The following is a 25,377-nucleotide window of genomic DNA, read 5'->3' on the forward strand; positions in this document are numbered from 1 at the left end:
GAATTAAAAAAAGTATACTTACATAATGATCAAATTATGTTTTGCAAATACGTAAAAAAATAAAATAAAATTTAAACAAATGGAAAATTAAATAAAATCACAACACAAAGCAGCTGTAAATTGTTCATGAGTCAATATTGAGGGGGGGGGGGGGTGAAACTTACCTTAAGAGTAAAACAGAGGGAGCAGTTTCCAACTGGAACAGGAGCAGGAGAGCAAGCGGAAGTTTTAAGCCCAACCTGGAGGCGCCAGCTCCACCTGCCTGCTTCATGTTTGATTAGCGCATGTGTTTTCCTTTAAAACTACAGCAACATCTGAAATGACATTAAATCCTTTTCTGTAGGCTTTTTAAATTAAATGTCAGTGCTGAAATTAAGCATTTTTTCTGATTTAATCGTATCAATTTCAAACTGTAGCAACTCTGTATTTCGTGTAGTTCCAGTACAGTGAATTGTGCACGGATGAAGTGAGGTTTTTTTTTTGCCCGAATAATTAGGGGTGTGCCAAAAAAAAATCGATTCTAATTTAGTATGATTCAGAATCGATTTTTTTGAAATTATTTTATACTGTCTTGTTTTGTCTGTCTGTGCCGTTATTGGGAGGGCTGTTCATGTTGTACCCGGTTTGGCCACTGAGGGGCAGTGTGGTTCCACGCAGTCTAATACACTCTTAAGTTGTAGCCACATTAGAGAGTAGAAGGAAAAAGTCACGATCAAGTTATTCCAATAAAAGTTTTTTTTTTTCAGCGTGGAGACGTTCTTTTGAGTGATAAAAGTGCCGCGAGTAGCGCGCTAATTAGCATTAGCGTGTCAGACTGGAGTAGATCATTGCAATTCCTTGCACATCTATAAATTGAAGCAAAAATCATTGTCAATCAAATAATTGAGACATTCAAAGATTCTCACCCCTACCAATTATCCCTCCTTTGTATGTTACGCTATGTTAAGCATTTTGACCTACCAGTGCTCTGTACATAAAAGTGGATTGGATTGGATTAAATACAGGACTGATGCTGCTTCATGCACACACTTGATAAGACTACATACAAATAAAATTTAATATTGTATTAACTGTCGGCCGTTCGACTCGAAAAGTGACAGATTCATTAAATCTGAATAAAGTGTGAGTTTGCTACTAAGGTTTTCCCCAACATTCTTATTTATTGAGATAAACGTTAATATGATGGCATGGAAGTAAAAAAAAAAACAATTGCAACATTAACTCCTCTAATGAAAAATCGACTTAAAACTGGTTGAATGGTACCTATGCCATGGCCTGAGGGGGTCGGTATAATTTTTACTGGCACTAAGCAACTTTGAGGAGGATGGTAGGAACACTGCCACACAAAAACCTACAAATGTGCTGAATGCTGTATGGCATACGTCACTTCCCCCCTTTCCCCATTCGTTACTAAGACGTAGTCAATTTGAATGCACGATTACTGCTTTCCTGGCAGAAGCTGCAAAACAACTGACAAGTTTTGTCTGAGGACAGAAAAGAGAAAAAGGGAAGCCGCTGGTCCCCATGGAAAATGTGGTCTTCCTTCGGGCATAACAGTACCGCTTTTGTCCATATGGCGACGCCATAATCAACGTAAACTAAAAGTTCCTTAGTGTTGCTTTAAATCGTATCCTGGTGTGATATGACTTTTAATAGCTTTTGTAATTCAAGCCAAAGAGTGAGGGAAACAAAATTCTTAATGTAACTTCTTTATTTGCTTCACAAAAATACAATTATCCCTACTGATTGAGCTTTTTTCCCATAATGCAATGTTGAACATTAAGACAACATGCTACAGCTTATCAGTTTTTTTCATTTTTGCCATGTAAACTCATTTTGTTGAAAAACAACAGCTGACATACAGTAGTGCCTCAACCTTTGTACAATTTCCTATTAAATCCACACAACTTTTCTATCCCTTTACCAGTGCATACGAAACAAGAGTGGCAGTTAAAAAGCAGTAGCAAGCAGCCGGGGTTTCATAGCAGCAGATTCCCTTTACATTCAATGACGAGATAGTGCTGTTGGAAGACATAATGATATTCGTTAACTGGGAAGTGCTTTGCAGCATTTTTTGTAACAGTACATAAATCGGGTAAGTGCATCAAAAACAACAAAAAACAGTAACAATGCCACCACTGAAATGTTTTTAAAATCAACTGACTGATCATTCTGGACTGACCACAAAAGGCGTCACAGTCTATGTGGTTATTAGTCATCCTACAGTATTTTTATCATGCAAAAATGGTTTGTTTCTCACCTGGGGCGTTTATTTACTCAACTGTGACATCACCTGTTGTGTATTTCCTTGGGATAAGTCAACAGGGAGGCGTCAGTACATAGTAGATTGACAACACGGAAGGCAAGTAGTAAAACAAATGTAACAGAACAGACTTTTAAAAATGTAGCACCACATTTGAGCTAGAACGAAAAATCCCCACGTTAGGGTTGTCAAAGTGGAGACAAAACAAAAGCAACTGACAAGCGTGTTCTCCACAGTGGTAGGTCAGACGCGCGTGCACGTTCATTTCACATTAAGACTTTCTCCCCTCTTTTCAATTTCAATCAGTTTGTTTTTCCTAATACTGATATTAAGAAGGAGTTATGCCAACGTTACTTGAAGAACGTCTTACATCCAGTTCAAGTTGATGCTTTAGCTTTTCCCTGATCCTCCACTTTTTTAATGGCCGCCTGGATTTTCTGCTGGTCTCCCAGTAGCTGGCGAGCTTTCACGGGCTTCAGCTGCGCGTCCAGCTCCAGCAGCACCGGAATCCCCGTCGGCAAAGTCACGCCGGCGATATCCTCGTCCGAAATCCCTGTCGGAAAAACAGAAATGGGAATATTAATGTTTAGCTAGCCAAAGTCGTTTTGAGGACACTTTCAAGCCTAATAATCTTCCTTTGTAACTCCAATGGCAATACGAATGCTCAACTTTGATAGATTTATTTTACGATACAGCAAACTCGTTTATCATGGCGATACATTCCAATCCACAAAAATGGGTTGACACAAAAACTTCTGCCTCGAAACTAAAATGATGAAATCATATTTGCGATGCCCGAAACCATGTTTGGCCACTTTCGTATTTACCCCATGAACATTTTTTGCTAACAAACACACAGGATACACTTAAATTTAAAAAATATGCTAAAGTTTTTGGGTTGCTCTATATTACAAAATAATCTAAATTAAGTGTGAGGCAATCATTAACTCATTCACTACCATTGACGGCTATAGACGTCAAAAATTCATTTAATCTATTTGATATTAGTGTAAAATTTTTCCCACTTTTGTTAACAAGAGTTATGAAAACCTAGAATTTTTTAAATTGTATTACAACAGATATCAAATTTGTGATTAATTGTGAGTTAACTAGTAAAGTCAGGCGATTCATTACGATTACAAATTGTAATTGCCTGATGCCCCTAATTTTTAATAATCTTTTCTTAAATAAATAAAAAAGATTATAAAAAATAAAAAAACAAATAATATATATATTTTTTTTTTATTTTTAAGAAACGATTATTAAAAATTAGGGGCGTCAGGATTTTAACTGTAATTAATGGCATGACTTCACTAGTTAACTCACAATTAATCACAAATTTTGTATCTGTTCCAAATGTACAAAAAAAATTCTAGATTTTCATACTCTTGTTAACAAAACTGGAACAAAAATGCTAAACTAATAGAAATTGTTCAAATGAATTTATGACGTCTATAACCGTCAATGGCAGTGAATGAGTTAAGCAACAACTAATCGTAATCGATTACCAAAGTGTGTGTGTACCAAATTATTTTTGATAATCTTGTCCTTATGACAATATAGTGCTATTTCTTTTTTTAGGAACACCAAAATATTTGTTTTTCAGGGGGCTGGAAAAGAGTAACAGCATTTCAATTCACATCAATGGGAAAAAAAAAAGATTGATCCAATACTCAAATCGATTTTACACTCTCACTGTACTTTGTAAACTGATAACCCCCACAGAAAATGTAAGTGAGTGAGTGGCCTACAAGTACAATATAATTAAAGGTCAATGTGGATGCTCTGTAACCTAAACTAAGTGGCCTTTTTGAGCAGGGTCAAACGTCCATTTGTGGCGCAGCGCGACACTTGACAAGTGCTATCATGTGGGAGCTGCTGCTCAATAAATAAACAATGAAGGCAGTTTTTATTTATTTATATATATATATATATATATATATATATATATATATATATATATATATATATATATATATATATATATATATATATATATATATATATATATATATACACACAGTGCAGCATACCTTCCAGATGTTTGAGCAGAGCCCTGCAGCTGTTTCCGTGAGCCGCAATGAGCACCGTCTTGCCTTGGCGTATCTCGGGTACAACAGTGCTTTCCCAATATGGCAGCAGCCTGTCCAGCACCTCCTTCAGGCTCTCGGCCCGAGGCAGCTCCTCCTTGTCCACGTCGCACGTGCTGTATCTGCGATCGGTGTAGATTTCACCGAAGTACGGGTGCGATTCGTCTATGGGAGGCGGCGTGACATCGTAGCTCCTCCGCCACAGCTTCACTTTCTCCTCCCCGTGCAGGGCGGCCATTTCTGCCCGGTTCAAGCCTATCAGGGCTCCGTAGTGGCGCTCGTTGAGCCGCCAGGACTTCACCACGGGGACCCACTCCTGCCCCATGGCCTCCAGGACCAGCCAGGCCGTCTGGATGGAGCGGCTGAGGATGGAGGTGAAAACCAGGTCGAACCTGTAGCCCTGCTCCTTCAGGAGCCGGCCGCAATCCTGGGCCTCCTTCACGCCGTCCTCGCTCAGCTTCTGGTCCACCCAGCTGCAGAAACGGTTCTCCCGGTTCCACGCCCCCTCCCCATGTCTCAGCAGAAAGAGTTTGTACGTGGACATCTGCAGAAACACAACCCTGAACATACACATTAAGTTCATAAATAATCAATACAATTCTCAGGGTACTCCAGCTTCCTCCCACATTCCAGAAACATGCATTTTAGGTTTATTGAAGATTCTAAATAATGGTCACAGGCATTGTAGTTCAGGGCCAGGCTAGTAAAGTCATAGCATAATGATAATATAAGTATCAATAAGTGTTTCTGCCTTTTTTCTTCTTCTTTTTTTTACAAAAATCTTGCCGAACCAATTTTGGCCCGTGTGCCATATGTTTGATACCTTGCTCTAAATTGGCCATAGGTGTGATTGTGAGCATAAAAGCTTTGTTCTTTGTGATTGGCTTGCGACCAGTCTAAGGCAAGTTATTTGAAGCCTGTGGGAAACATAATTGACTTCAATTGAATCTTTGGAAATGTCCAAATTGGATTTCCACAATAAATATTAAAATTAATACAATATAAAATGACAATTAACGGGAATTATATGAAAATATTGAGTATTTATAGAAGAGTATCAACCAGAAATGGACCAAATTGAGAGATGATTTTTTTACTATGGCCTCATATGAAAGACCATCTAGAAAGGTTGTTCATTTTACGATCATCCTTTTACATCTGATGGAAAGCATTTAATAAAAAAAAAAACAACAACAACGACATTTTGTTACTCAAGCTCAATTTTGATGCACGCGAAAAGGGTAAAGTTGATCTCAGGAGGCTAGAAGTGAACCCCCACACTATTAACTGTACTATTATTAGCGTTTCTATATGAGGAAATGAAGCGAGCTTGCCCTGTAATCACGTTAATACACGCATCGATGAAGTTATTTGATGTTATCGCCATTATCTTTGATTTTTCCACAACAGGCTTTATTTACTACGACAAGCATGGCTGCTAGCACCCAGATATTGAGAAGAAGAAAAAAAAAGGCACCCCAAGCGTGTTAGCAGCATAACAAGCAGGCAGTCAGTGGCTTCTACGCAAATAAAAAAATAAATAAAATAACAGTATTGTGAGTAGGCCGGCTTACCCTATGTAGCTTTTAAAAGCGGTGGGAATGTGGCTGCGGCGATGTTGACAATGTTTAGCCCGGCCATGAAAGCGTCTGCATGATGGATGGTGATTGGCAGCTCGCTTATCCAATCCGGATAGCGGAGCGTTGAGCATCGATTGCGTCATGCCCAAATTTGGATGAGGACTACGCCCATGTTAATTTGCCACAGAGAGAGCCGATGAAGAAAGGGAGGGGCCATGTCATGGCGCCAACAACCTAAAGGTTTGGTTTCACAATGGCTTACAAACCTCATTTAAGCTTCTCCAGTAACTTCTTGGTTTTCGGAGTTTGTTGCAAATGTTTGTTGTTAAGTGTTGCAATAGTTTGAAACGGTGACATTAACAAATTAAATTACAGTGGTAGGAAGTAACGTAACAAAAAGGTATTTTTCTTTTTCAGCTATCTGCTTTACTTGAGTATTTTTTTCTCCTAATTTTATCTTACGTCCTATATTTAAAAACACGTACATTTACTTTCTACTCATTACTTTGTCAATATTATTTCACCCTTGGTGGATAATGACCAATGCCCCAAAAATGTAAATAGACATTTTCACTACTTTCAAGTGGCAAAAGCTAACATATTCCCATAGTGTTAAATAAATCAATTCAAATGTCCCCTAATATTTTTACATTGGTAACAGTAATCACATTTGTAACACTTCTTAGGTGAGTTTTCAAAATGTAATTTAATTAATCAAAAAACACAAGCATAGACACAAATATTCACTTTTTTATGAATACATCATCCAGACTCAAATACTACATGAAGCACATGTTTAAACTTAACATGATGCTCACTGCTGTTAAAAGGAAAGACACACTAGTGTTTGTTGTCATTATTGTCTTCCACAGATTTTCCAGATTACTAAAAGTGTTCACTGAAAAGTGAGCGACAGTCACTCGAGCCATCGGCTTCAACCACAATGTCGAGTGGCCTGTTGTCTACTGTCCAGCATTGAACAGCTTCATTCTGCCCTCCATACCCGACATGGATTCCACGTTCTTGCGCCAGTCTGTCACTTCCTCTTTCTGTAAGGTACAGTAAAAAAAAAATTATCAAATCATCTTAATTGTGTGAATTTTCCCAATTTCATATTGAATGTTAACATAGAGCAAAAGTTACATTTTGATTACATTTACAACTTTTGTCTCAAACAGGGTACACACACACACACTGTCATTTTTTCCCCCCTCGTCATGTGTGGGGATGTCTCATATTTTAAACATCGATTTAAGATGTTAAAAAATCAATATGTGTGTAGAACCAAATTCCCAGACAAACTCTCACCTTCTCCTCCTCTTTCTTCACAGTCTTGAGGTTGGCTTTGAAGTCGACAGACTCTTTGACTTTAGCTCCCAGCAGTGCTCCCAACATGGCGTCTGCGGACACCCTCACCCTCTTCAAGTTCGGCCTCTTCATCTTGCCCTTCAACTCGTAGATCTTCTGAGACAGGTCCCGCAACTTTTTTGTTTCATCCATAAGCCCCAAAAGAAAAGACACTTGTTTACTATTCAGCAAAAATAATCAGGTGACACACACGTTCTTATGGATTTGTTAGCTAGAGCGCTGTATTTGAGTACTGTGTGGTCTTTGTCATGCCTAGATGTATAAATTTGACGGGAGAGCATTATAATCTACAACATGAGCAATTAAAATTTGATTAAAATAAAAAAAAGTTAAACCTTCAAAAATCTTTTTTTTAAAATGGGGCTAAGTTTTTGGTGTGTAAATTATTTAGTAATAATTTACAACAAAAAAATGGGGTTGCCCCAACAAAAAAAAAAGTTTTTTTTTTTTTTAAATTACCCCCCAAAAATATGAATATAAATCAGCAAATAGGTGAATCTGTGAGTATGCTATCCACTATACAGTATGAGTCTCCCATCGGCATTAGGAGTTTAGGAGTGGGAATCTTTGAATGTCTCACGATTCGATTCCGATTTTTGGGTCTGCGGTTCGATTCAGAATCGATTTTCAATTAACATTTTTTTTTATTCACAATTATTTTGATTGACAATGATTTTTGCTTCAATCTATGGATGTGCAAGGAATTGTAATGATCTACTCCAGTCTGACTCGCTAATGCTAACTAGCGCGCTACTCACGGCACTTTTATCACTCATAAGAACGGCTCTACGCTGAAAAAAAAAAGTTTTATTGGAATAACTTAAACATGACTTTTTCCTTCTACTCTCTAATGTGGCTACAACTTAACTTTGTGTTAGACCGCGTGGAACCACACTGCCCCCCCCAGTGGCCAAACCGGGTACAACATGAACAGCACTCCAAATAAAGGCACACACAGACAAAGGCAAGACAGTATAAAATAATTGAAATAAAATATATTTTGGGACATTTGAAATCGATTCTGAATCATATTAAATGAGAATCACGATTGCAATGAGAATCGAATTTTGGGCACATCCCTCATCGGCATAGACAAAGAAATTGGTTTATACTATTGGTACTATAGGTTAATAAGAAAACTGGACCACATACCTCTATATCACTTTTGTTCACCTTTAAAGCAATGTCATAACGATCCTCATCGACGACATCAATCTTCTGGTGAAGCTCTTTGCAAAGATTCTGTAGATAGAAATGTTAAAGTAATGTGTACTGTTACATTACAGTATGGTTCGATTTTAACGTTGACAGCATACTTGCAGTTCCTGTGTCGACAAGTCTGACATCTGAAGTTCTGGAAGTCTCTCAGCCAGGGTTCTTTCCCGTTCGTCTCGTCGTACTTGCTTGTCATTCTCCAGCATCACCATGGCCTTCTTCATCATTTTGGTCTGATTGCAGAGCAATTTGTACATAAAATGACACCCCAGCCAGCAATGACCATAACTTGAGTAAATTAGTATAGTCGTACCTTCAAAAACAGTCTGCGAGATGCAGATATTTTTGGTCTCTGGAAAAGAACACAGTCTATTTAGACTTTTTGTGCGGCAAATTTTAAAAACAGTTTATGGTGCAGGTTAGTGTGAGGATTACCATGTTTTTTTTTTAGTTAGTAGTAGTAGTAATTTATCTTAATCTTGGCACATCATTTCAAATTTTTAGTATTTGATGATGCATGAGTAAATTTGACTTACCGAAGGCCTGAGCACGTGAGCAAGAGGCGACATTAAGACATGTGGAGATTACAGGTAAAGTTAGTTATTTTTTTTTCAACATTTACAGTTCAAATATGAGTAATATTACAATAAAGCTGACTGATACTCACGCATCAGACATAGTTAAGCTTTTCTTGTGTTTTCCTCTGTCAAGGGAGAATGGGAAATACATTTCAAGAACATTTGGTAGACAAGGTATGACTTAAAATATTTGATGCTATTCAGATGAAGTCAAGACCTGTGTGGGTAAACTACAAAATGCAATCAAAGAACATTTGATAAAAATAAGATGAAGATTGGACAGAGACTGTTCATATCACATACATTCTCCAAGCGTTATGTATGTCGTTTTTTCTTACCTTGTACAATATGTGACAAAACTGGCCGGCAGCTTTTTCCAAGATGAGAAGGGCACAAAGAGGCTGGATATATAGATTCCCGTGCCCTTGTGAGTGGCTCTCCAAAATAGACACTCTGTCCTCACCATTCTTGCCCGGCGTCGTGTACGAGGTGTGAAAATGTCCACCTGTGAGACTTTCTTATGGACTGGTTGGTCATAGAGCGCCACATGGTGGGTTTGAAATGAATGAATGAATGATTCCCATGTTGCTCTTTTGTCAAAACAAAATTAAACGGTCAACATAAAACAATTGTTAACTAGAAAGAGTTTTTTTTTTATGTACCACATAATTAACTGTCATGTGAGTGTAAATCAATTAACCACTATGATAAAAGTAGAATAAAGTAAAAACACTCACCATTTGAAGACACGTACTGGAAAGGAAACAGGAAGTCATTTGCAGAGCGATACTACCACCTAGTGGCATTTTTTAGGTATTGCCAGAATGAAGTATTTTAGCGTTGCAGGCCAGCGCCAAGGCCCTCTTGGAATTGCTGCTTATTATTCTTCCAAAGAATGAATCTCGTTTTCGGGGGCCTCAGCATGACAGAGGACTCGCCAACTCGATACCATTCATATCGACCAAACAATTTACTATATTTTGTGGATTAAATGAAAGCCACTGCCGCCATCACAAGGCGGCAGTGGCGAACTATAATACTGTAGTGACCTATTGTGTAAAAACACTCAATTTGGCTTTAAAAAAATTCCTTAGTTTGAAAGTGACATACTTTGCATCAAATTTTATTAAATATTAAAAACAAAAACAAAACAAAAAAAAAGGTAAGGATAGAATGATGGCATTAACCAGCCTTATGCATAAAAATTGTCGTTTTATTGCATGACTGTTGTCAAATAATTACTACATGCTATATTTTGGACAAAAAAAGTAAATTTTAATTTTATTATCATTACCATCCCAATTGTTTCTGGGCATCTCAACACTATAATGAAATACTGTACTGCACACTTCTACACTATCTACAATAAGTGTTATGTAAAAGCATTTAAGCCATGTTACTGTTCAACTATGGTGATCACACACAGTGGGCTTACTATTTGTCCATCTTTTTAATCTACTGTCCAGCATTAAACAGCTTCATTCTGCCCTCCATACCGGACATGGCCTCCACATTCTTACGCCAGTCAGTCACTTCCTCTTTCTGTTTATGAGAGGAAAATCATCAAATCAATCAATGCTGTCTTAATTTTACTTCACTGCAGCGTTGAAGTGTAAATAAATGGATTTTACCTTCTCTTCTTCCTTCCTGACGGTCTTAAGGTTGGCCTTAAAGTCCACAGACTCCTTGACCTTGGCGCCCAGCAGCGCTCCCAACATGGCGTCAGCCGAAATCTTCACCTTTTTAAGCGCGGGTCGCTTCATTTTACCCTTCAGCTCAATGATCTTGGCAAAAAGGTTTTCAAGCTGAAAGAAACCGTTGAAAAATTATTCAAGTCCATGTCGTCAACCAAATCCCCTAAATTATGGCCGCCCTTAACTCATTCACTGCCATTGACGGCTATAGACGTCAAAAATTCATTTGAACTATTTCTATTCGTTTAACATTTTTTTCCACTTTTGTTAACAACAAGAGTATGAAAACCTAGATTTTTTTTTTGAAATACAGATATAAAATGTGTGATTAATCGTGAGTTAACTATTGAAGTCATGCGATTAATTACAATTTAAAAAATTAATCACCTGACGCGACTTAAAGATTATTACAAATTCGGGGCGTCAGGCAATTAAAATTTTTAATCTTAATTAATCGCATGACTTCACTAGTTAACTCACAATTAATCACAAATCTTATATCTGTTCTAAATTTACAATAAAAAACATATAGGTTTTCATACTCTTGTTAACAAAAGTAGAAAAATAGAATAGAAATAGTTCAAAAGAATTTTTGACGTCTATAGCCGTCAGTGGCAGTGAATGAGTTAAAATGGAATAGATCGCCGAAGAGATGAATTTCCAAACCTCTACGTTATTCTTGTCAACCTTGGAGTTGATATCATAGCGCTCTTCATCAGCCATGTCTATTTTATGGTGCAGTTCTTTGCACAGAGCCTATGAGAGAGGAGAGAACCTTCAGAGGTTGGAAAAACGAGAAATGTGTAGTCTGTATGATGTAAAAAAAAAAATTTTTTTTAAGTATAAGTAATACTGTTGTAAAGTGTCATCCATTTTTTGCACATACAAAAAAAATAATAAGAATCTCAATACTTGTAAGTACTTCCGGATGCCACAAGATGGCAGCAGAACTTTTTTTCTTCTTCTATTTTTTTTTTTTATCAGAGATCCCTGTTAACAAATCAATTCATAACCAATTTCTAAACACTTGAACTCATTCACTGCCATTGATGGCTATAGACGTCAAAAAATCATTTGAACTATTTCTATTAGTTTAACATTTTTTTCCACTTTTGTTAACAAGAGTATGAAAACCTAGATATTTTTTTTTTAGAAATACAGATATAAAATGTGTGATTAATCGTGAGTTAACTATTGAAGTCATGCGTATAATTACAATTAAAAAAATTTAATCACCTGACGCGACTTAAAGGTTATTAAAAATTTGGAGCGTCAGGCGATGAAAATGTTTAATCGTAATTAATCGCATGACTTCACTAGTTAACTCACAGTTAATCACAAATGTTATATCTGTTCTAAATGTACAATTAAAAACATATAGGTTTTCATACTCTTGTTAACAAAAGTAGAAAAAATGTTAAACTAATAGAAATAGTTCAAATGAATTTTTGACGTCTATAGCCGTCAATGGCAGTGAATGAGTTAATATATTGTTAAATTCTAAAACAAAATTGAAAAATTTTATAACAATATAATAAATAGAAGACGTTAAAAAAGAATCCAACCCAAACCAAAAAAAAAACACTCAAAGACAACATTGAAAGGTGTCAGTATCAGATATGAAATTCAATATCAGCGGCAGGCATCCCCTGCTGTGAACATTGTGTGTGCTTGGCAGCGGCGTGTGGAACATTCAGCACAGCACGCTTGTTTGAATGGAACATGATGGACAGGCGAGACACGGCACGCACGTTATACCTGAAGGTCCTGCACTGACAGTCCAGACAGCTGCAGCGGTGGAACTCTCTCGCTCAAAGTAGCGTCTCTCTCCTGGCACTTTGCCTCCTTTTCCTTCTCCAACATCGCAGTTGCTACCTTTAGCAGCTTGGTCTGAATTGAAGGGGAGGGCGGGGAGAAAGTAGTCCTTGTGTGACTTATTATTGATCAAATGTAGTGTAAGAAAATACCTTGAGGGTCAGTCTGCGAGATGCTGAAATCTTGGGTTTTCTCTGCACAAACAGTCAACATTTGCATTAAATGTTACAAATCAAAAACAGTTAACATATCGTTGAAAAATAACGGCTTACCGCTCTTTGGTGGACATTGAAGGGCAAACAAAAAACAAGTTAGAATGTGAACAAAGTTTTCTGAACACAAATGTGAATGAGAGTTATATCTTACGCCTCTGACATGTTGGAAGTCTTTTGTCTGCAAAAAACAATTGTAGCATTGATAAAAGCACATTGACATATGACACTTTTTTTTTTCTAGAATAAAAACCAGTGACAGAATGATGCTCATTTGAACAATGAAATGCTTGATATTTGTATTTGAATATAAATAGACTTCAGAACTACCATATAACAAGAGGCCATGCATTTAATTTTTGTCATTCAAACATGCATCAATTCAAATAAATTGCATAAATACTTCAGCTAAAAACAAAGGAGCCATGATAAATCTACCCTTATAATGAAGAAAAACTCATCACACCTTCCCTTGTGTGTGCAAAAGAAGCTGTTGAGGTGCGCAGCGTCCGTCTCGAAGTGACAGGAGGAACCTTAGGTCACGTTCAAGGACTCCTTGTGTGCCCCATGAGTGGCTAACTAAAATAGAACTCTTGTGCCAGGGCAGCAAGCAAATCAGGATGCTGCCAACCATTATTCAAGTCAAGACTTTTTTTTTACTGTTTGTATTATAGAGCTCTATTCATTTTGTAATACGTAAAGATGCTGTACAAACTGTGCTAGGCAATAAAGACAAAAAAATACAAAGTGGGTTCAATATTTTAATCAGAGTTGTCCAAATTGGTAAAAATTTCAGCCCCAAACCTGTAAAAAAAAAAATATCATGATTCACTTCACTTGCCAATTCAATTTATACGATTAACCTTGAAATGAGTACATTTTTGTAAATATAGTATTAACATACAGTCGTGCCTTGAGATACGAGTTGAATTAATTTTGTGGCCACGATTGTAACTTAAAACACTCGTCGGCTATCCTAGATCTTTCCCTATTGAAATGAATAAATACCATTGTTGTAGTTCCTTCTAGTGTGCACAACTTGGCCATCGGGGGGCAGTATAATACAATCCAAACACAAACAAAGAAGAGTTTAACAACTACTTAAAGTGGCTCAATAAAATGCAGTATTAGTTGTTTTTTGTTTTTTTGGTGAGGATAAAGAATATACAGTATGGGAATGCTGCAGTGCTGGGAATTAATTGTAATGTTCTTCTGACTGGCTAATGTCATTATTTTTGCCCTAGCGTCAAAATAATTTCTGAAAAATTATGAATTTGCTTCTTTAACTCTTTTTTTTTTTTTTTTACAATTTTCCACAAGATGATTAAAGACTAGAAAAGGTACAGAAAATGTGGTAATGATGTCACAGTATTTCTCTAATTTGGTGCCCAATGGGCAATTTTTATCGTCATTCTTTGTGTGATTCCCAAACGGTGGTACTGTACTTTAATAATAATTTTTAAAAATCACTAAATGTTCAAAATGCGCATAATATTACAGTGTGTTTTTTTTGGGGGGTAGGGGGGGTTGTTGTTTTTTTAATCCAGTACGGTACATGTGTTAAATCCAGTTCAGTTGTATTTACAATTTACGTACAATACATAGTTGTTGTTTTTTAATACTTAAGTACATTTTTTATTTAACTTAAGTACAATACATTTTAATTGAATCATAATTAAAGTTCAGTTTTTTTTGTTTTCTATACTTAAAAGCAGTGTTTAATTAATGTTCAAACTGTGCGTAACCTTACAGCAGTTTATACAATATAATAATAAAAATACTTAATGCTGTTTTTTTTTCACACCTACTCACAAGCTCTGATGACGAGTTTGGCTACTGTCCGGCGTCAAACAGCTTTTTCCTGCCCTCCATGCCAGACATGGCCTCCACATTCTTACGCCAGTCAGTCACTTCTTCCCGCTGGAGACCATAATCATAGTTAGATGCTGTCAGGTAGTTTATAAATAAATACAAATATTTATTATTACTTAGTTAGAACCTTACTTTTTCATCCTCTTTCTTCACTGTCTTAAGGTTGGCCTTGAAGTCAGCCTTCATGAGTTTGGAGGGGTCCGAGTATGCGCCCAGCATGTCGTCGGTGCTTTTCTTCACCCTCTTTAAGCTGGGACGCCTGACCCCCTTCAGCGAGACAATCTTCTGTCTCAATGATGCAATCTGTGGTGACGAATACTAATTGTTTACTTCGTTGTGTTGTCCTTGCTATACTACATTATAACGAACATGTTTTTATTTATGTATTTTGGCAGTATGGTCGAGTCGACCCACTGCTATTCACGGAGCATAGGTGAAAATCCACAAATAATTGACACTCATTGGGTCCTGGATCTGTTCAGATGCAGTCGTACTGATATGTACGAAAGAGGCGGATGCAATATGATAAAATCTGTAAAATGCAATCTGTAAAATGTTAACACGTTTGCAACGTGCCTTTCTAAGCTTAGCTTGGATGATAGGCGTCTAAGTGGGTCACACAATAGTGTGAATTTGTGCACAAAGACCCACCTGCTGCTTTTAAATTAGCTGTGTGGGAAACCGACCTCTTTGTGTGGCGTGGTCCTTTTTTTATTATGCACCTGGGTTTCCAAATATATCCTCACCTGACACAAATTGTAAATTGTGTACATCTTTTCTTTTGGACAATGTAACATGTTGCACTCTATACTAATAACCTCACAAATTGAAATGGTCACTATGAGAAGGATTCTGCTTTTTGGGCCTGTTTGTAAGGCAATGCCTTTCCACAAACGGGAAAAATAAATTAGCTAGAGCTGTGATTGCTTTTACAAAGGTTTTGTATAACAAAACTTGTACAAATGCAAAAAAAATAATAAGTAAAAATCACATTTGAAATAAATGGGTAGGCCTAAAAAAAAAGTTATCTGCCCAATAAATTAAGATTGATTTGAAATTTCACGCACGAATTATTCTCAGTGTGCTGTAAATAAATATCTGAATGAATTGCTAACCAATCCATTCTTGACGCCTGGCTGGTGGTTAGCAGGCACAATTCAAATGTCCAGAGACTCCTCTAGCTCAATCATACCTCATTTTCATTTTTGTCCACCTTCAGCGCTATATCATAACGAGCTTCATCGGTGGCATCAATCTTTCTGTGCAGTTCTTTACACAGTTCCTGGAGAGGAAGAAGATGTTAGCAGTGTGTTGAGTCAAAATGAGGACGTCGTAAGTCTTGCTACCTGAAGTTCTTGGACTGACAAGCCGGAAGTCTTCGGCCGAGGGGAACGTTCACCGAGGACTCTTTCCCTCTCCGCTTTTTTTTCTTCACTCTCAGCCAAAAGCATGGAAGCGGCCTTCCTCAGCAAGATGGACTTTAAAGTAAGAAGTAGGAAGTCTCATGGCATTTTAGGAAGATGATATTCAGTTGTTTTCATAACATCTGCTGGACTCACCTTCAAGTGAAGTCGGCGTGTGGCTGAGAATTTTGGTTTTCTCTGCGAGGTTAAATGACTACGCTTTATAGTTTATACATCTTGTTGGACTAGTTTAATGGGATGAATGCTGAGAGATAAGCATGGATTGAAATGCAATTAAACGGTGCTGCGCTAATATGCTAATGCGCTAATATGCTAATGCGCTAATATGCTAATGCGCTAATATGCTAATACGCTAATATGCTAATGCTATACTATGCGGCTGCACATGTTTGTTGCACATTCAACTGGTCTCAGACAGTTGGGGAGCAAATATACAAGGATGGATTTATGTATGTTATCTGTCGCATCCCATAGAATGGTTAACTGATTAACAATAGCTTGGGTGGGAATGGCTATCATAATTAATAATATATCTTTGTTTAATTATCTATGCCAGCGATCTATAGTGGCAAACAAAACAATGAAATGCTATTCCACTACATGGAAGAAGGTATTTCGTTACATGGCTCAGTAAAGGTTGGAAAACGGCACTAAATTACAAAACATTTTTTTCCGTCTAATGTGGGCGGAATTTGGCTATTAAAGTATGATGATCATGTCGAGGATTCGGACGTCTCTCAACATTCACAAGAAAATGTGATTTGAATTTGATGTTAGTCATACTCACCGGTCTTTCATGGAAAATGCGACGGGCAATCAAACAAAAAATAACTGTATTAACATCACAATCTGATGTAAGGAAATGATGCAATAAATGACAGTACTCACCCTTCAGACATATCTGCAGTTTATGGTTCCTTTGGAGTGAAAACAAAGATTATTTTATTATTTATTTTACTATTCTTTTGATGCATGTTAGTATCCTTACACGACTAGATAATCCTTCCTATTGTTACAGAGGAGGCTGCCGAGTTGCTAAATTTGACAATATGATGTCATGGGATCAAAACGGCTTCCAAAGCCCTCAATGCTCAATTTCTAAAAGCAGTGTGCAGTACAGCCAACCTACTCAAATTTAGACTTGCATAACATCTACCTGCTCCGTTTTAATCATCTTTTTACTTGTTTCACTTAATCCATTTTTCATTTTATCTGAATATTGACAACGAGATGTATAAATGCCTCTGACACAACATAATCACAACCAGTTAAAATGATGACAGGCTGGGTCAAGCGTGGATGACCGTTTGTGCGAGCGAGCTTTGCAGGTCACAAGCGCGGGTCAAGCACGCCGTAGCCATTCGCCAATGCGTCGGCGGGTCAAGTCTCGGGTTACTTCCTCACTTAAAGAAGCATGGTGAGATTATGAAGGAGCTTGGCGTGTAAATACCAGCTGGCGAGAGAGGCATTGACGGCTCCCCTGCATTAAATCCCAACTAGTTTCAACGCAAATAAAGTGAGCTGAGGGTCGGCCAAGGTCCGATAAAATCTAATTAATTTTAATAGCAGTATCCAACTTACCTTGAATGCGAAGTCAATAAAAATGTCAGTGATAGGAATCAAACAAGCACACAAATGATTTCTACATTGACACTCTCACTTCTCTCCATGCAAATATATCACCTCCACTCCCACCCGACTATTGCTGCATCACAATGGAACCATTCTGGATCCGATCCAGAGCCAGGACACATTATCGCATGTTATTGTGCAGCACAAGGACGCACTTGATACAGTATGTGCCTCAGCTAAGTGGCAGCTCAGTCATCCTCTCTGAAGAGATCAGGTGCTCCAAAAATGTTTGGCGCTTGTGCATCGCTGGCTTTGGCAGAATAGAATTTGGCATCACGCATCACATGACATCACAGCAGAGCATTTTTAATAATGCAGTTGTCACACATTGTAGATATACAGAGGATATATAAAGTCTACACACCCCTGTTCAAATGCCATATTTTTGTGATGTAAACAAATAACACCAAGATTGTCATCATTCCACAACTTTTCCCACCATTAATGTGCTATCTATGTTACGCAATTAAAATAAATGAGATGGGAAGACTTCTTTCATAAACTGTATTTGGTGTCAGACATCATGTCAGTCAGTGTGTGCCTGTGATGTGTCAACTGATAAAAACAAGCTCAGGAGAAAATGTGACAGGAATTTTTATGTTCAACCTTCTAATCTCCGTTCGGGCTTTAAAAACTGCTGTTCCAAAATCCCTTGCTGTCTATTGGCATGAGGTGTTAATCCTTCCAGGCTCAAAAATTTTATTGAGGCTTCTTGCCAGTGAGATCATGGGATGTTTTGTTTTTTATTAAACACTTGAAGCAGGATACACAACGTAGCCTACAAATGTCCAAAAAAAAACCGTGTACTTTTATAAAATCTTCCATATATATCATACTGTATTTGCTTATACGTATGTTTAATTAAATCTACAGATTTATAAAGAGTTAAATCCCACCAATAACTGGAGGATATGTTTTGGAAGCGTAACATTTTTGTTTTGAGTTTTCAAATTCTAGCGTGTTGTGGCCAAGCGACTCTTGATGGTGGCAGTAAAGTGACGTCATGGTTTTCTAGTTACAGTCACGATCACCGAAGAAGAAAAAGCGGAAGTTGTGAACACCGCTGATCCGGAGGTAATGGCATAAAGTCTAAAAGTCAGTCACTCTTTCTCAGTTTCATACTAACATCGCATATGGCGTTAAACGGTGGAATACAATAGAATCTTTCTGTAGTGATAATTTCGTCATCGTCGATTTTTCAAAGCTTCTCAAATTAGCGTTAGCCTCTGCTTCGGCGGAAGTGGTCTCGATTGGTTTATCCCTACATCATTGGGCTCGTAAAGATGTGCAAAGTCCGAATGCTAAGGGCTTTGGTGGCGAGGCGACTAACCGAGGCCGCCGACGAAATATTTGGACTCTTTGAGAAGACGATAACGGAGTACGAGGAGGAACTGTGTCGCTCCAAAGAGGAAAATGAACGACAGCGACAGCTACTGGACGCATTTCTCAGGCCCAATGTGCAACTACGTATAGAAGGTTTGTATTGGACGTTTCATTCTCGTCTCACAATATGTTTTTACATGCCAAAAGGATTACTTTAATTCAACTGTTGCATCAAGTTTCTTAATGGTACTAAAACCACAATAAAAAAAAAAGCAGTGGGATTATTAATGATATCATATCCGTTTAGTACTGTGCCATATTGTATGTTTTTCGTATCGATCGGATCCGATACCAAGTAAATACATATATATATCGTGGATACCAATACTTCAAAATCCCAATTAATTTTCACGACTTAAGTATTGTTGTGATGCTTATGTTAACACAGTGATCAACAGAAAACAACATTTATTTTCTCTGTGTTCTCATTGTCCTGCAGACGTCCATCATCCAACGGACATGAAAGAAGACTTCGCCCCTGAGCAGCATGAGTGGCACGACAGTGCAGAAGAGCAGAAACCTCCGGCGCCCTGCCACATTAAAGTGGAAGAACTCTGGACCAGCCCGGAGAGAGAAACGGGTAACAGGGCATGTGATGAAGCCAGGTCCTCGCACCTTCATTACAGTCAAAGCAATGATGCAAGAGAGCCAGAGCTCCGAACTAGCAACTTGACCGCAGAAACCGCTGAAGACCAACATGAAGCATCACAACCGTACATTCGCTTTGACTTACCGGCTGACCACATGACATCTGACTCATCGGACGAGAATCTTCACAGTAAAGCAGATTCCCAGGCTCACAGCAAGAAGTTTCAGTGCGGTGACTGTGGCAAGACGTACACGTCCAGGGCGGGTTTGAAAAGGCACACGATGAGTCACACCGGGGAGAGACCCCACAGGTGCTCGGTATGCGGTAAGAAATTCACTCAGCGCTCGGATTTAGTCATTCACTTTCGCAGTCACACCGGAGTGAAGCCATTCGCCTGCACGCTCTGCTGTTGGAAGTTTGCGAAAAAGAGCAGTCTGGCGTTGCACATGAGGCGACACACGGGGGAGAAGCCTCACTGGTGCTCGGTGTGCGGGAAAAGATTCCGACACCGCTCCAGTCTAGTGGAACACTCCCGCATTCACGTCCAAGGGAGCGTTTACTCCTGCTCTGTGTGTGGCGCCGGATTCTCCGGGAAACGCAGTTTGGTGGCGCACAGGAGAACCCACAGCGGAGAACAGGCTCTTTCTTGCTCCCTTTGCGGGAAGAAAGTGTCAAGCCCGAGCTACTTGGCGTTACACATGAGGATACACACCTGCGAGGAAATGCACCTGGAGGATTCTCCGCTGTTTGATGAAGAACAATCAAAAGTGAGAACAACATAGATGGTGTCACAGCCTCGCCACAAATTCTCAAAAGCCGAATATCTCTCACTTTTTTTGTCAGTAGTGCATGTTGAAGTCATTTGAAAGAGTTGCTCTGCTCATATGCCCTTCATTCAGTGAGAGGAAGTGTAAGTATGTGGAATAATTAAAATTGTACGTTTCTACCTAAGTTGTGACCCTGTTTAATGTATTTAATACTTTAACTTCCAAAGGACAGTTGAAATGTTCTGTAAGTCATTGCCTGTACAGTGAATGACATTTTTATGGAGAATAAAATGTTTGACACAAGTTTTGAAATTGGATTAATTTGGAAGTCAACCAGCACTCTGAGTGCCACTGTAGTTTTGTGGCAAGTACAATATACACATACCGATAATTTGTCTCAATTTAAGATGTTTCCTCACTTTATGGTCAAACTCCACAAATGTCCAATTCTATCTTCCTATGCGAGTTGTGTTGTGTTTTTTGTTTTGTTTTTTTGGGGGGGTTATCCTCAATCATAAGATGTATATCAAACCTCGTCAGTTAAATGCCATAATGGAAAGTAACCTGAGGCTCACACGAATGGATGAATAGATATTGTAATAATCCCAATGTTATTTTTTTCTCATGTGGGGTCTCACATTTAAAAAATAAGTTAAGGATGTTTAAAATGCACATTTGTTCCCTGCTGTAATGCAAAAAATAAGTAGCATTGAACTATTAAGCAATATTTCCTGTCGATGTGGTTTTATCTCCGATGATGGCACCTGATAAACAGAAGTCTTCCTGCGTTCTATGATTATTTTATTCAGCATTTAAAGCGAAACACACGAGTGGAAAGTTGCACCACCAAATCTTACATTTTTAGAAGACAATCTCATTCATTCTTGCAACTGCAACACCACAATGATCTATGTTGCATTCTTCTACTCGTCGTGTTTGGCAACTGGGTTTGCAGCATTATCTTTCATTTTGATGTCGAACTGCAACCAATGGGTAAGGATTACATTGTTTCCTTAAAATACCTTTTAAACTTAAAATCAAGTCTTGTGGAAGACGATCCAGTCCAAGTTGGCTAATATAGGTGTAATATGATACAACTTCCTAGTCTGAAAATCATTTAAACTTTTGTAGTTACAGTGCATTTTAGAGTTTGTGCTTTTTTTTCTTTCTTTTTTTAGCTTTACTTATTTACATGATTTAATTACAGATTGAGAGTACTTTTGCAACATGGTGTTTAGCGAGTTCTAAAACTTATTTTCCTGCTTTACAGGGTCTCAGTAGCTGCACAATGAAGTGTGAGTGTTTAAATGTGTCTAAAAATAAATACAAATAACTGCCACCCTTGTAAACATGGCATGCATATTTTTGAATGTCAGATAATTGCACAGACAAATCCAAGGTTGTGCCCCGACAGACTGCCCCCACCTCACCTGAGTGGGGTCCGGACTCTGTGGGAATTGGTAAGGACGGCCATGTGTCTGTTCTCATTATGAATATCATGTGGAGGCTCAAATCAGATGGTGAGTACAATTTGAGACCTCAAGTGTCCGCACTTTTTTTTTTTTTTAATTTCTTAAATAATATTTCGATTACCCCCCCACCCCACCCCCCCCCCTCTTCCCAGCAAGTGTACTATCACTCCATGGGACACAGTTGCATATTGCTGATAAACATACGAATGAAAGTGTGTGTGCGCAGTTCACTTACAGTATCAACAAGCAGCTCAATCCTAAATTTAGCAAGGTAAGGAGGTGCATTTTGATCTTAAACTGCGGCAAACAAGTAACAGTGTTTTTCTACTTTAGTGGACTTTTTCATTGTCTGGGTTGCTTGTGGAGGCCGGCCATACGTATACACTGACGGCCTTTAATTTGCCACAACCTGACATTGGAGATTACACTATCACAAAGCAAGTTACAATCCCAGGTGAGGTATTACCATTAGAGGCTGGCATATTTTTTTATTTAATTTTTTTTATTATTTTTTTATTAGCCATTAGAGGCTGTCATTTGTATGTATTGTGTTTGCATCATCCAAAAACGAGTTTCATGGGAAATGCCATGTTTGATGTGCATGAAGTAATCAGTGCACAGCTTGCAATGCAGTGCACATTTACTGTCCCCTTAAAATATCACAAAGCGATTCATGTCTAAATTGCTGGCAACAAAAGTGAGCACACCCCTAAGTGAAAATCTCCAAATTGGGCACTATTTGTGTGGCCACCATTGTTTTCCACCACAGCCTTAATCATTCAGATTTGAAATCAAGTTAAATAGTTTGTTCAGATATTGTTAAATTTATTTTTAAAAAGGGGTTTGGTTTAAAAAAGAAAAAAAGTGTTTTATCCCAAAGTTATAAAAATAGAAGATTATTATTTTTTTCTTTTTCAGTTTGAGAACATCCAAATACTGTATGTGTTTATCTCCAACAACAAATTTCCATTTATTTGACTCTTAATCATTTAATGTTTGTCTATCATGGCTAGGATGTGATGACAAAAGGCTCCAAAACTCCCAAATGTGTTTGGAAAATGGTGAGTTATTTATTGTCTTTAAAATACAGCAACAAAGGAGCGCTCAGTAATTCTCTTTATTTTATTTTTATTTTTTTTTTACTTATTCAAGGTAGCCTTTGGGACGCTCACATCGCAACTAATTTATCAATGGGGAAACATCAAATGTTGTCAATTTTTGTGGACTTTGAGGCAGACAAGCATTCTGACATATACCAAGTCTCCATTCAGAGTGATGGCATCCATTTCTCAAAGAATGTTTCCAAGGTGAAACTGAAACAGATTTTTGTCTAACATATACTCCGCATAACAAATTATAGTATTGTCTTATTATTCAATCTCACAAACAGGACAACAGAACATCTATAAACATCACATTTGGCTTGGATGTGTCACAGCTCTTAAAGTGTGAACTGCTGATAACAGTGAGTTTTGCCCCACAAAAAAATATAATATGTGTATCAAAGCTTATTAATTTTATTTTATTTTCTCTCTCTCTCTCTCAAGATTAAGCCATTCTTCACAAGATGCATGAACGACGGCTGTCATCCACAACAAACCAAAATCAATTACTGTTTGTGTAAGTATTGCAATTGTTTTAGCATTGACACCTTAAATGTCATTACATGCTGAAATTTGTTGACCTTTCTTAAAGCGACCCAAAATATCAAAAATTATGTATTTATTTATTAAAATGTCTTTTGTGCATTGAAAATAAACAGTATTTCGGGGTTAAATAGTAGTTTAACCAAATGCAGATGAATACATTGTAATAATAGGACTTAATAGCACAGGCAGAGAACTTTAACTGCACAAAAATGACATTGTTTTTTTTTTTTTGTATTTTAATCCCACTTTTTTTTGTGTAGCTTTTCCACCACGGACTGCAATGATGAAGGGGGCAGTGGGGCTGGCCTTTGTTGGTGTTTGTTTTGCCTTTTTGCTGAGGGCTGCATCTTATAAAGGTAATGTGATTTGATTGTAGTATGTTGACTTTGCTGCTTCTATTTTTCTTTTTATTTGTCACATTTCAACCATGTTTCATTTATTGCACATTATCACCCCCTACAGGCTGAGAATGGAATCACTCTTAAATCAAGGGAGCACTCAATTTGGAATTTGGGAGTTGTGATGTCACTAACTAGATTACAGACTAAACGGATTATTTTGCAGAGGTCTAAATTTTCTTCTTTCCCTCAGGTCACATCAGTGCGTCGTCATCGGCCACTGACCAACAACTGCAATGTTTCCGGGTGCGAGAACGAAAAAAAGTCTTCATCCTCTACTCCCTTGACCACCCTTTATACAAAGATGTCGTCCTCAAGCTCTGCGCCTTCCTGACGGCCAAATGCGGCACTGAGGTGATCCTGGATCTGATGGATTCCACCCGACTGGGAATTCTGGGCCGTATCCAGTGGCTGGACTGGCAGAGAGAACAAATGGAAAGCTCTTCAGATAAGATCCTCCTCCTGTGCTCACAAGGAGTGCGAGCCAAATGGAGAGCCATGTGCGGAGAGAAACGGGTTCTCCTGAGAGAAGACCTGGGTACGCCATTGGGCGACATGCTCACTCCGGCTCTCGGCCTCATCGTCCCTCATCTGGTACATCGCGCTTCCTACGAGAAGTACATGGTGGCTTACTTTGAAGACGTTTGTTCCCCGGAAGACGTCCCCTCGCCGTTCAACGTCACAGTCCGATACAAGCTCATGAAGCAATTTGAGGAGCTCTTCTTCAGAATCCTGGACGCCGAACAGCACGGGCCAGGTAGAGTTTGTCACATTGAAGGACTTGCAGAGGGCGAGTATCACCGCTGTCCCTCAGGTCGAGCTTTGCAGGAGGCCTTGGAGGCTTTTCGGGAGTACCAGTTGAAGCACCCGCAGTGGTTTGAGGAGGAACTGGTGGAGGACTTGGAAGTCGAAGGGCAAGGCCTGTAATGAGCTTTACATGCAGCAAAAGTGTGGCAAGATTATAACTTTACCACTTTTTTCTCGAAACAAAATCTTGAATAAAAATACAGTATAGGCAACTTTTTTCCCCCCCCTTTGGCATTTAGAGGTACATGTGATATTTTTTTTATTTCTTTACCGTTAGAAATATGAACGGGGTCCTTGAAAAATGTCTTCTCTGTAAATTAGCCCTGGACCCAAAAACTTTGAGAACCCCTGTTTATGTTGATGTAAAATAAAATATCTCAGAACAAACTTAGCATGTTTCATACTATCATTACATATGGTAATGCATGGGAGAATTCAACTGGATTTCATAGATTGTAGTGTGAAGTAATGACCACAAATAGAGAAGAAGAAAAATCAATGAGTGGCATTTATTATACTTTGCAGCTAAAAGTGTTTTGACCCAAAAGACCCACTTTCGGAAAACTCAT

At 38.2% G+C, this 25,377-nt stretch overlaps 5 protein-coding genes across 18 annotated transcripts; 1 reads left to right on the forward strand and 4 right to left on the reverse strand.

Moving 5' to 3' along the window:
• Positions 1-1,693: 1,693 nt before the first annotated feature.
• Positions 1,694-6,038, reverse strand: bpgm (2,3-bisphosphoglycerate mutase). Of its 2 annotated transcripts, none has more exons than XM_077567401.1 (3): positions 5,928-6,038; positions 4,297-4,897; positions 1,694-2,816 (listed from the first exon to the last, which is right to left on the reverse strand). In XM_077567401.1, the coding sequence occupies exons 2-3, from the start codon at positions 4,895-4,897 to the stop codon at positions 2,641-2,643; spliced, it is 777 nt and encodes a 258-aa protein (XP_077423527.1). In that variant the 5' UTR covers positions 5,928-6,038; the 3' UTR covers positions 1,694-2,640. The 2 variants fall into 2 exon arrangements, with proteins under 2 accessions (XP_077423527.1, XP_077423526.1); XM_077567400.1 differs by having other exon boundaries at positions 4,297-4,913; positions 5,928-6,037.
• A 44-nt stretch (positions 6,039-6,082) lies between these two features.
• LOC144053216 (interleukin-17 receptor A) lies at positions 6,083-25,151 on the forward strand. 8 transcript variants are annotated; one of them, XM_077567391.1, is made up of 16 exons: positions 6,083-6,173; positions 6,806-6,989; positions 7,265-7,406; positions 15,955-16,172; positions 18,759-19,219; positions 19,566-21,475; positions 21,753-21,777; positions 21,859-22,002; positions 22,107-22,225; positions 22,288-22,408; positions 22,968-23,015; positions 23,107-23,261; positions 23,345-23,419; positions 23,502-23,574; positions 23,864-23,959; positions 24,195-25,151. In XM_077567391.1, exons 6-16 carry the CDS (start codon positions 21,386-21,388, stop codon positions 24,926-24,928), a joined length of 1,680 nt encoding a protein of 559 aa, XP_077423517.1. In that variant the 5' UTR covers positions 6,083-6,173; positions 6,806-6,989; positions 7,265-7,406; positions 15,955-16,172; positions 18,759-19,219; positions 19,566-21,385; the 3' UTR covers positions 24,929-25,151. The 8 variants fall into 8 exon arrangements, with proteins under 8 accessions (XP_077423517.1, XP_077423520.1, XP_077423522.1 ...); XM_077567392.1 differs by lacking the exon at positions 6,083-6,173 and adding an exon at positions 6,180-6,333; XM_077567394.1 differs by lacking the exon at positions 19,566-21,475 and having other exon boundaries at positions 18,759-18,817.
• LOC144053219 (troponin I, slow skeletal muscle-like) lies at positions 6,706-10,139 on the reverse strand. Of its 2 annotated transcripts, XM_077567403.1 has the most exons (7): positions 9,433-10,139; positions 9,053-9,219; positions 8,830-8,868; positions 8,618-8,749; positions 8,454-8,543; positions 7,242-7,415; positions 6,706-6,982 (listed from the first exon to the last, which is right to left on the reverse strand). In XM_077567403.1, exons 2-7 carry the CDS (start codon positions 9,083-9,085, stop codon positions 6,896-6,898), a joined length of 555 nt encoding a protein of 184 aa, XP_077423529.1. In that variant the 5' UTR covers positions 9,086-9,219; positions 9,433-10,139; the 3' UTR covers positions 6,706-6,895. The 2 variants fall into 2 exon arrangements, with proteins under 2 accessions (XP_077423529.1, XP_077423528.1); XM_077567402.1 differs by having other exon boundaries at positions 9,053-10,139.
• Positions 10,287-13,418, reverse strand: LOC144053220 (troponin I, slow skeletal muscle-like). Of its 2 annotated transcripts, XM_077567405.1 has the most exons (7): positions 13,282-13,418; positions 12,876-12,996; positions 12,756-12,797; positions 12,547-12,678; positions 11,455-11,544; positions 10,726-10,899; positions 10,287-10,636 (listed from the first exon to the last, which is right to left on the reverse strand). In XM_077567405.1, exons 4-7 carry the CDS (start codon positions 12,649-12,651, stop codon positions 10,550-10,552), a joined length of 456 nt encoding a protein of 151 aa, XP_077423531.1. In that variant the 5' UTR covers positions 12,652-12,678; positions 12,756-12,797; positions 12,876-12,996; positions 13,282-13,418; the 3' UTR covers positions 10,287-10,549. The 2 variants fall into 2 exon arrangements, with proteins under 2 accessions (XP_077423531.1, XP_077423530.1); XM_077567404.1 differs by having other exon boundaries at positions 12,876-13,418.
• LOC144053221 (troponin I, slow skeletal muscle-like) lies at positions 13,564-17,190 on the reverse strand. Of its 4 annotated transcripts, none has more exons than XM_077567407.1 (7): positions 16,899-16,946; positions 16,247-16,288; positions 16,034-16,165; positions 15,880-15,969; positions 14,820-14,990; positions 14,628-14,735; positions 13,564-13,619 (listed from the first exon to the last, which is right to left on the reverse strand). In XM_077567407.1, exons 3-6 carry the CDS (start codon positions 16,136-16,138, stop codon positions 14,649-14,651), a joined length of 453 nt encoding a protein of 150 aa, XP_077423533.1. In that variant the 5' UTR covers positions 16,139-16,165; positions 16,247-16,288; positions 16,899-16,946; the 3' UTR covers positions 13,564-13,619; positions 14,628-14,648. The 4 variants fall into 4 exon arrangements, with proteins under 4 accessions (XP_077423533.1, XP_077423534.1, XP_077423532.1 ...); XM_077567408.1 differs by having other exon boundaries at positions 14,620-14,735; XM_077567406.1 differs by adding an exon at positions 17,000-17,190 and having other exon boundaries at positions 13,564-14,735; positions 16,247-16,902.
• Positions 25,152-25,377: the final 226 nt, after the last annotated feature.

Source organism: Vanacampus margaritifer, chromosome 6, assembly GCF_051991255.1.
Source record: "Vanacampus margaritifer isolate UIUO_Vmar chromosome 6, RoL_Vmar_1.0, whole genome shotgun sequence".
In the NCBI taxonomy this organism is placed as follows: Eukaryota; Metazoa; Chordata; class Actinopteri; order Syngnathiformes; family Syngnathidae; genus Vanacampus; species Vanacampus margaritifer.

Bases quoted from the DNA above. Each gene is read 5' to 3' on its own strand.
- LOC144053219 (XM_077567403.1), bottom strand. From the start codon at position 9,085: ATGTCGCCTCTTGCTCACGTGCTCAGGCCTTCG. The intron at 8,869-9,052 runs GTAAGTCAAATT...GTTCTTTTCCAG, and splicing joins CTCACGTGCTCAGGCCTTCG to AGACCAAAAATATCTGCATC. The intron at 7,416-8,453 runs GTATGTGGTCCA...GAAACAAAAAAG, and splicing joins TGAACAAAAGTGATATAGAG to TTGCGGGACCTGTCTCAGAA.
- LOC144053220 (XM_077567405.1), bottom strand. From the start codon at position 12,651: ATGTTGGAGAAGGAAAAGGAGGCAAAGTGCCAGGAGAGAGACGCTACT. The intron at 11,545-12,546 runs GTATAACGTGCG...CCTCTCTCATAG, and splicing joins TGTCAGTGCAGGACCTTCAG to GCTCTGTGCAAAGAACTGCA. The intron at 10,637-10,725 runs GTAAAATCCATT...TCTCATAAACAG, and splicing joins TCAGGAAGGAAGAAGAGAAG to AAAGAGGAAGTGACTGACTG.
- LOC144053221 (XM_077567406.1), bottom strand. From the start codon at position 16,138: ATGCTTTTGGCTGAGAGTGAAGAAAAAAAAGCGGAGAGGGAAAGAGTC. The intron at 14,991-15,879 runs GTATGATTGAGC...TCGTCACCACAG, and splicing joins TGGACAAAAATGAAAATGAG to ATTGCATCATTGAGACAGAA. The intron at 14,736-14,819 runs GTAAGGTTCTAA...TATGGTCTCCAG, and splicing joins TGAAGAAAGAGGATGAAAAA to CGGGAAGAAGTGACTGACTG.
- bpgm (XM_077567401.1), bottom strand. From the start codon at position 4,897: ATGTCCACGTACAAACTCTTTCTGCTGAGACATGGGGAGGGGGCGTGG. The intron at 2,817-4,296 runs GTATGCTGCACT...TTTTTCCGACAG, and splicing joins TCTGCTCAAACATCTGGAAG to GGATTTCGGACGAGGATATC.
- LOC144053216 (XM_077567391.1), top strand. From the start codon at position 21,386: ATGATCTATGTTGCATTCTTCTACTCGTCGTGTTTGGCAACTGGGTTT. The intron at 21,476-21,752 runs GTAAGGATTACA...CCTGCTTTACAG, and splicing joins TGTCGAACTGCAACCAATGG to GGTCTCAGTAGCTGCACAAT. The intron at 22,226-22,287 runs GTAAGGAGGTGC...TTTCTACTTTAG, and splicing joins TCAATCCTAAATTTAGCAAG to TGGACTTTTTCATTGTCTGG.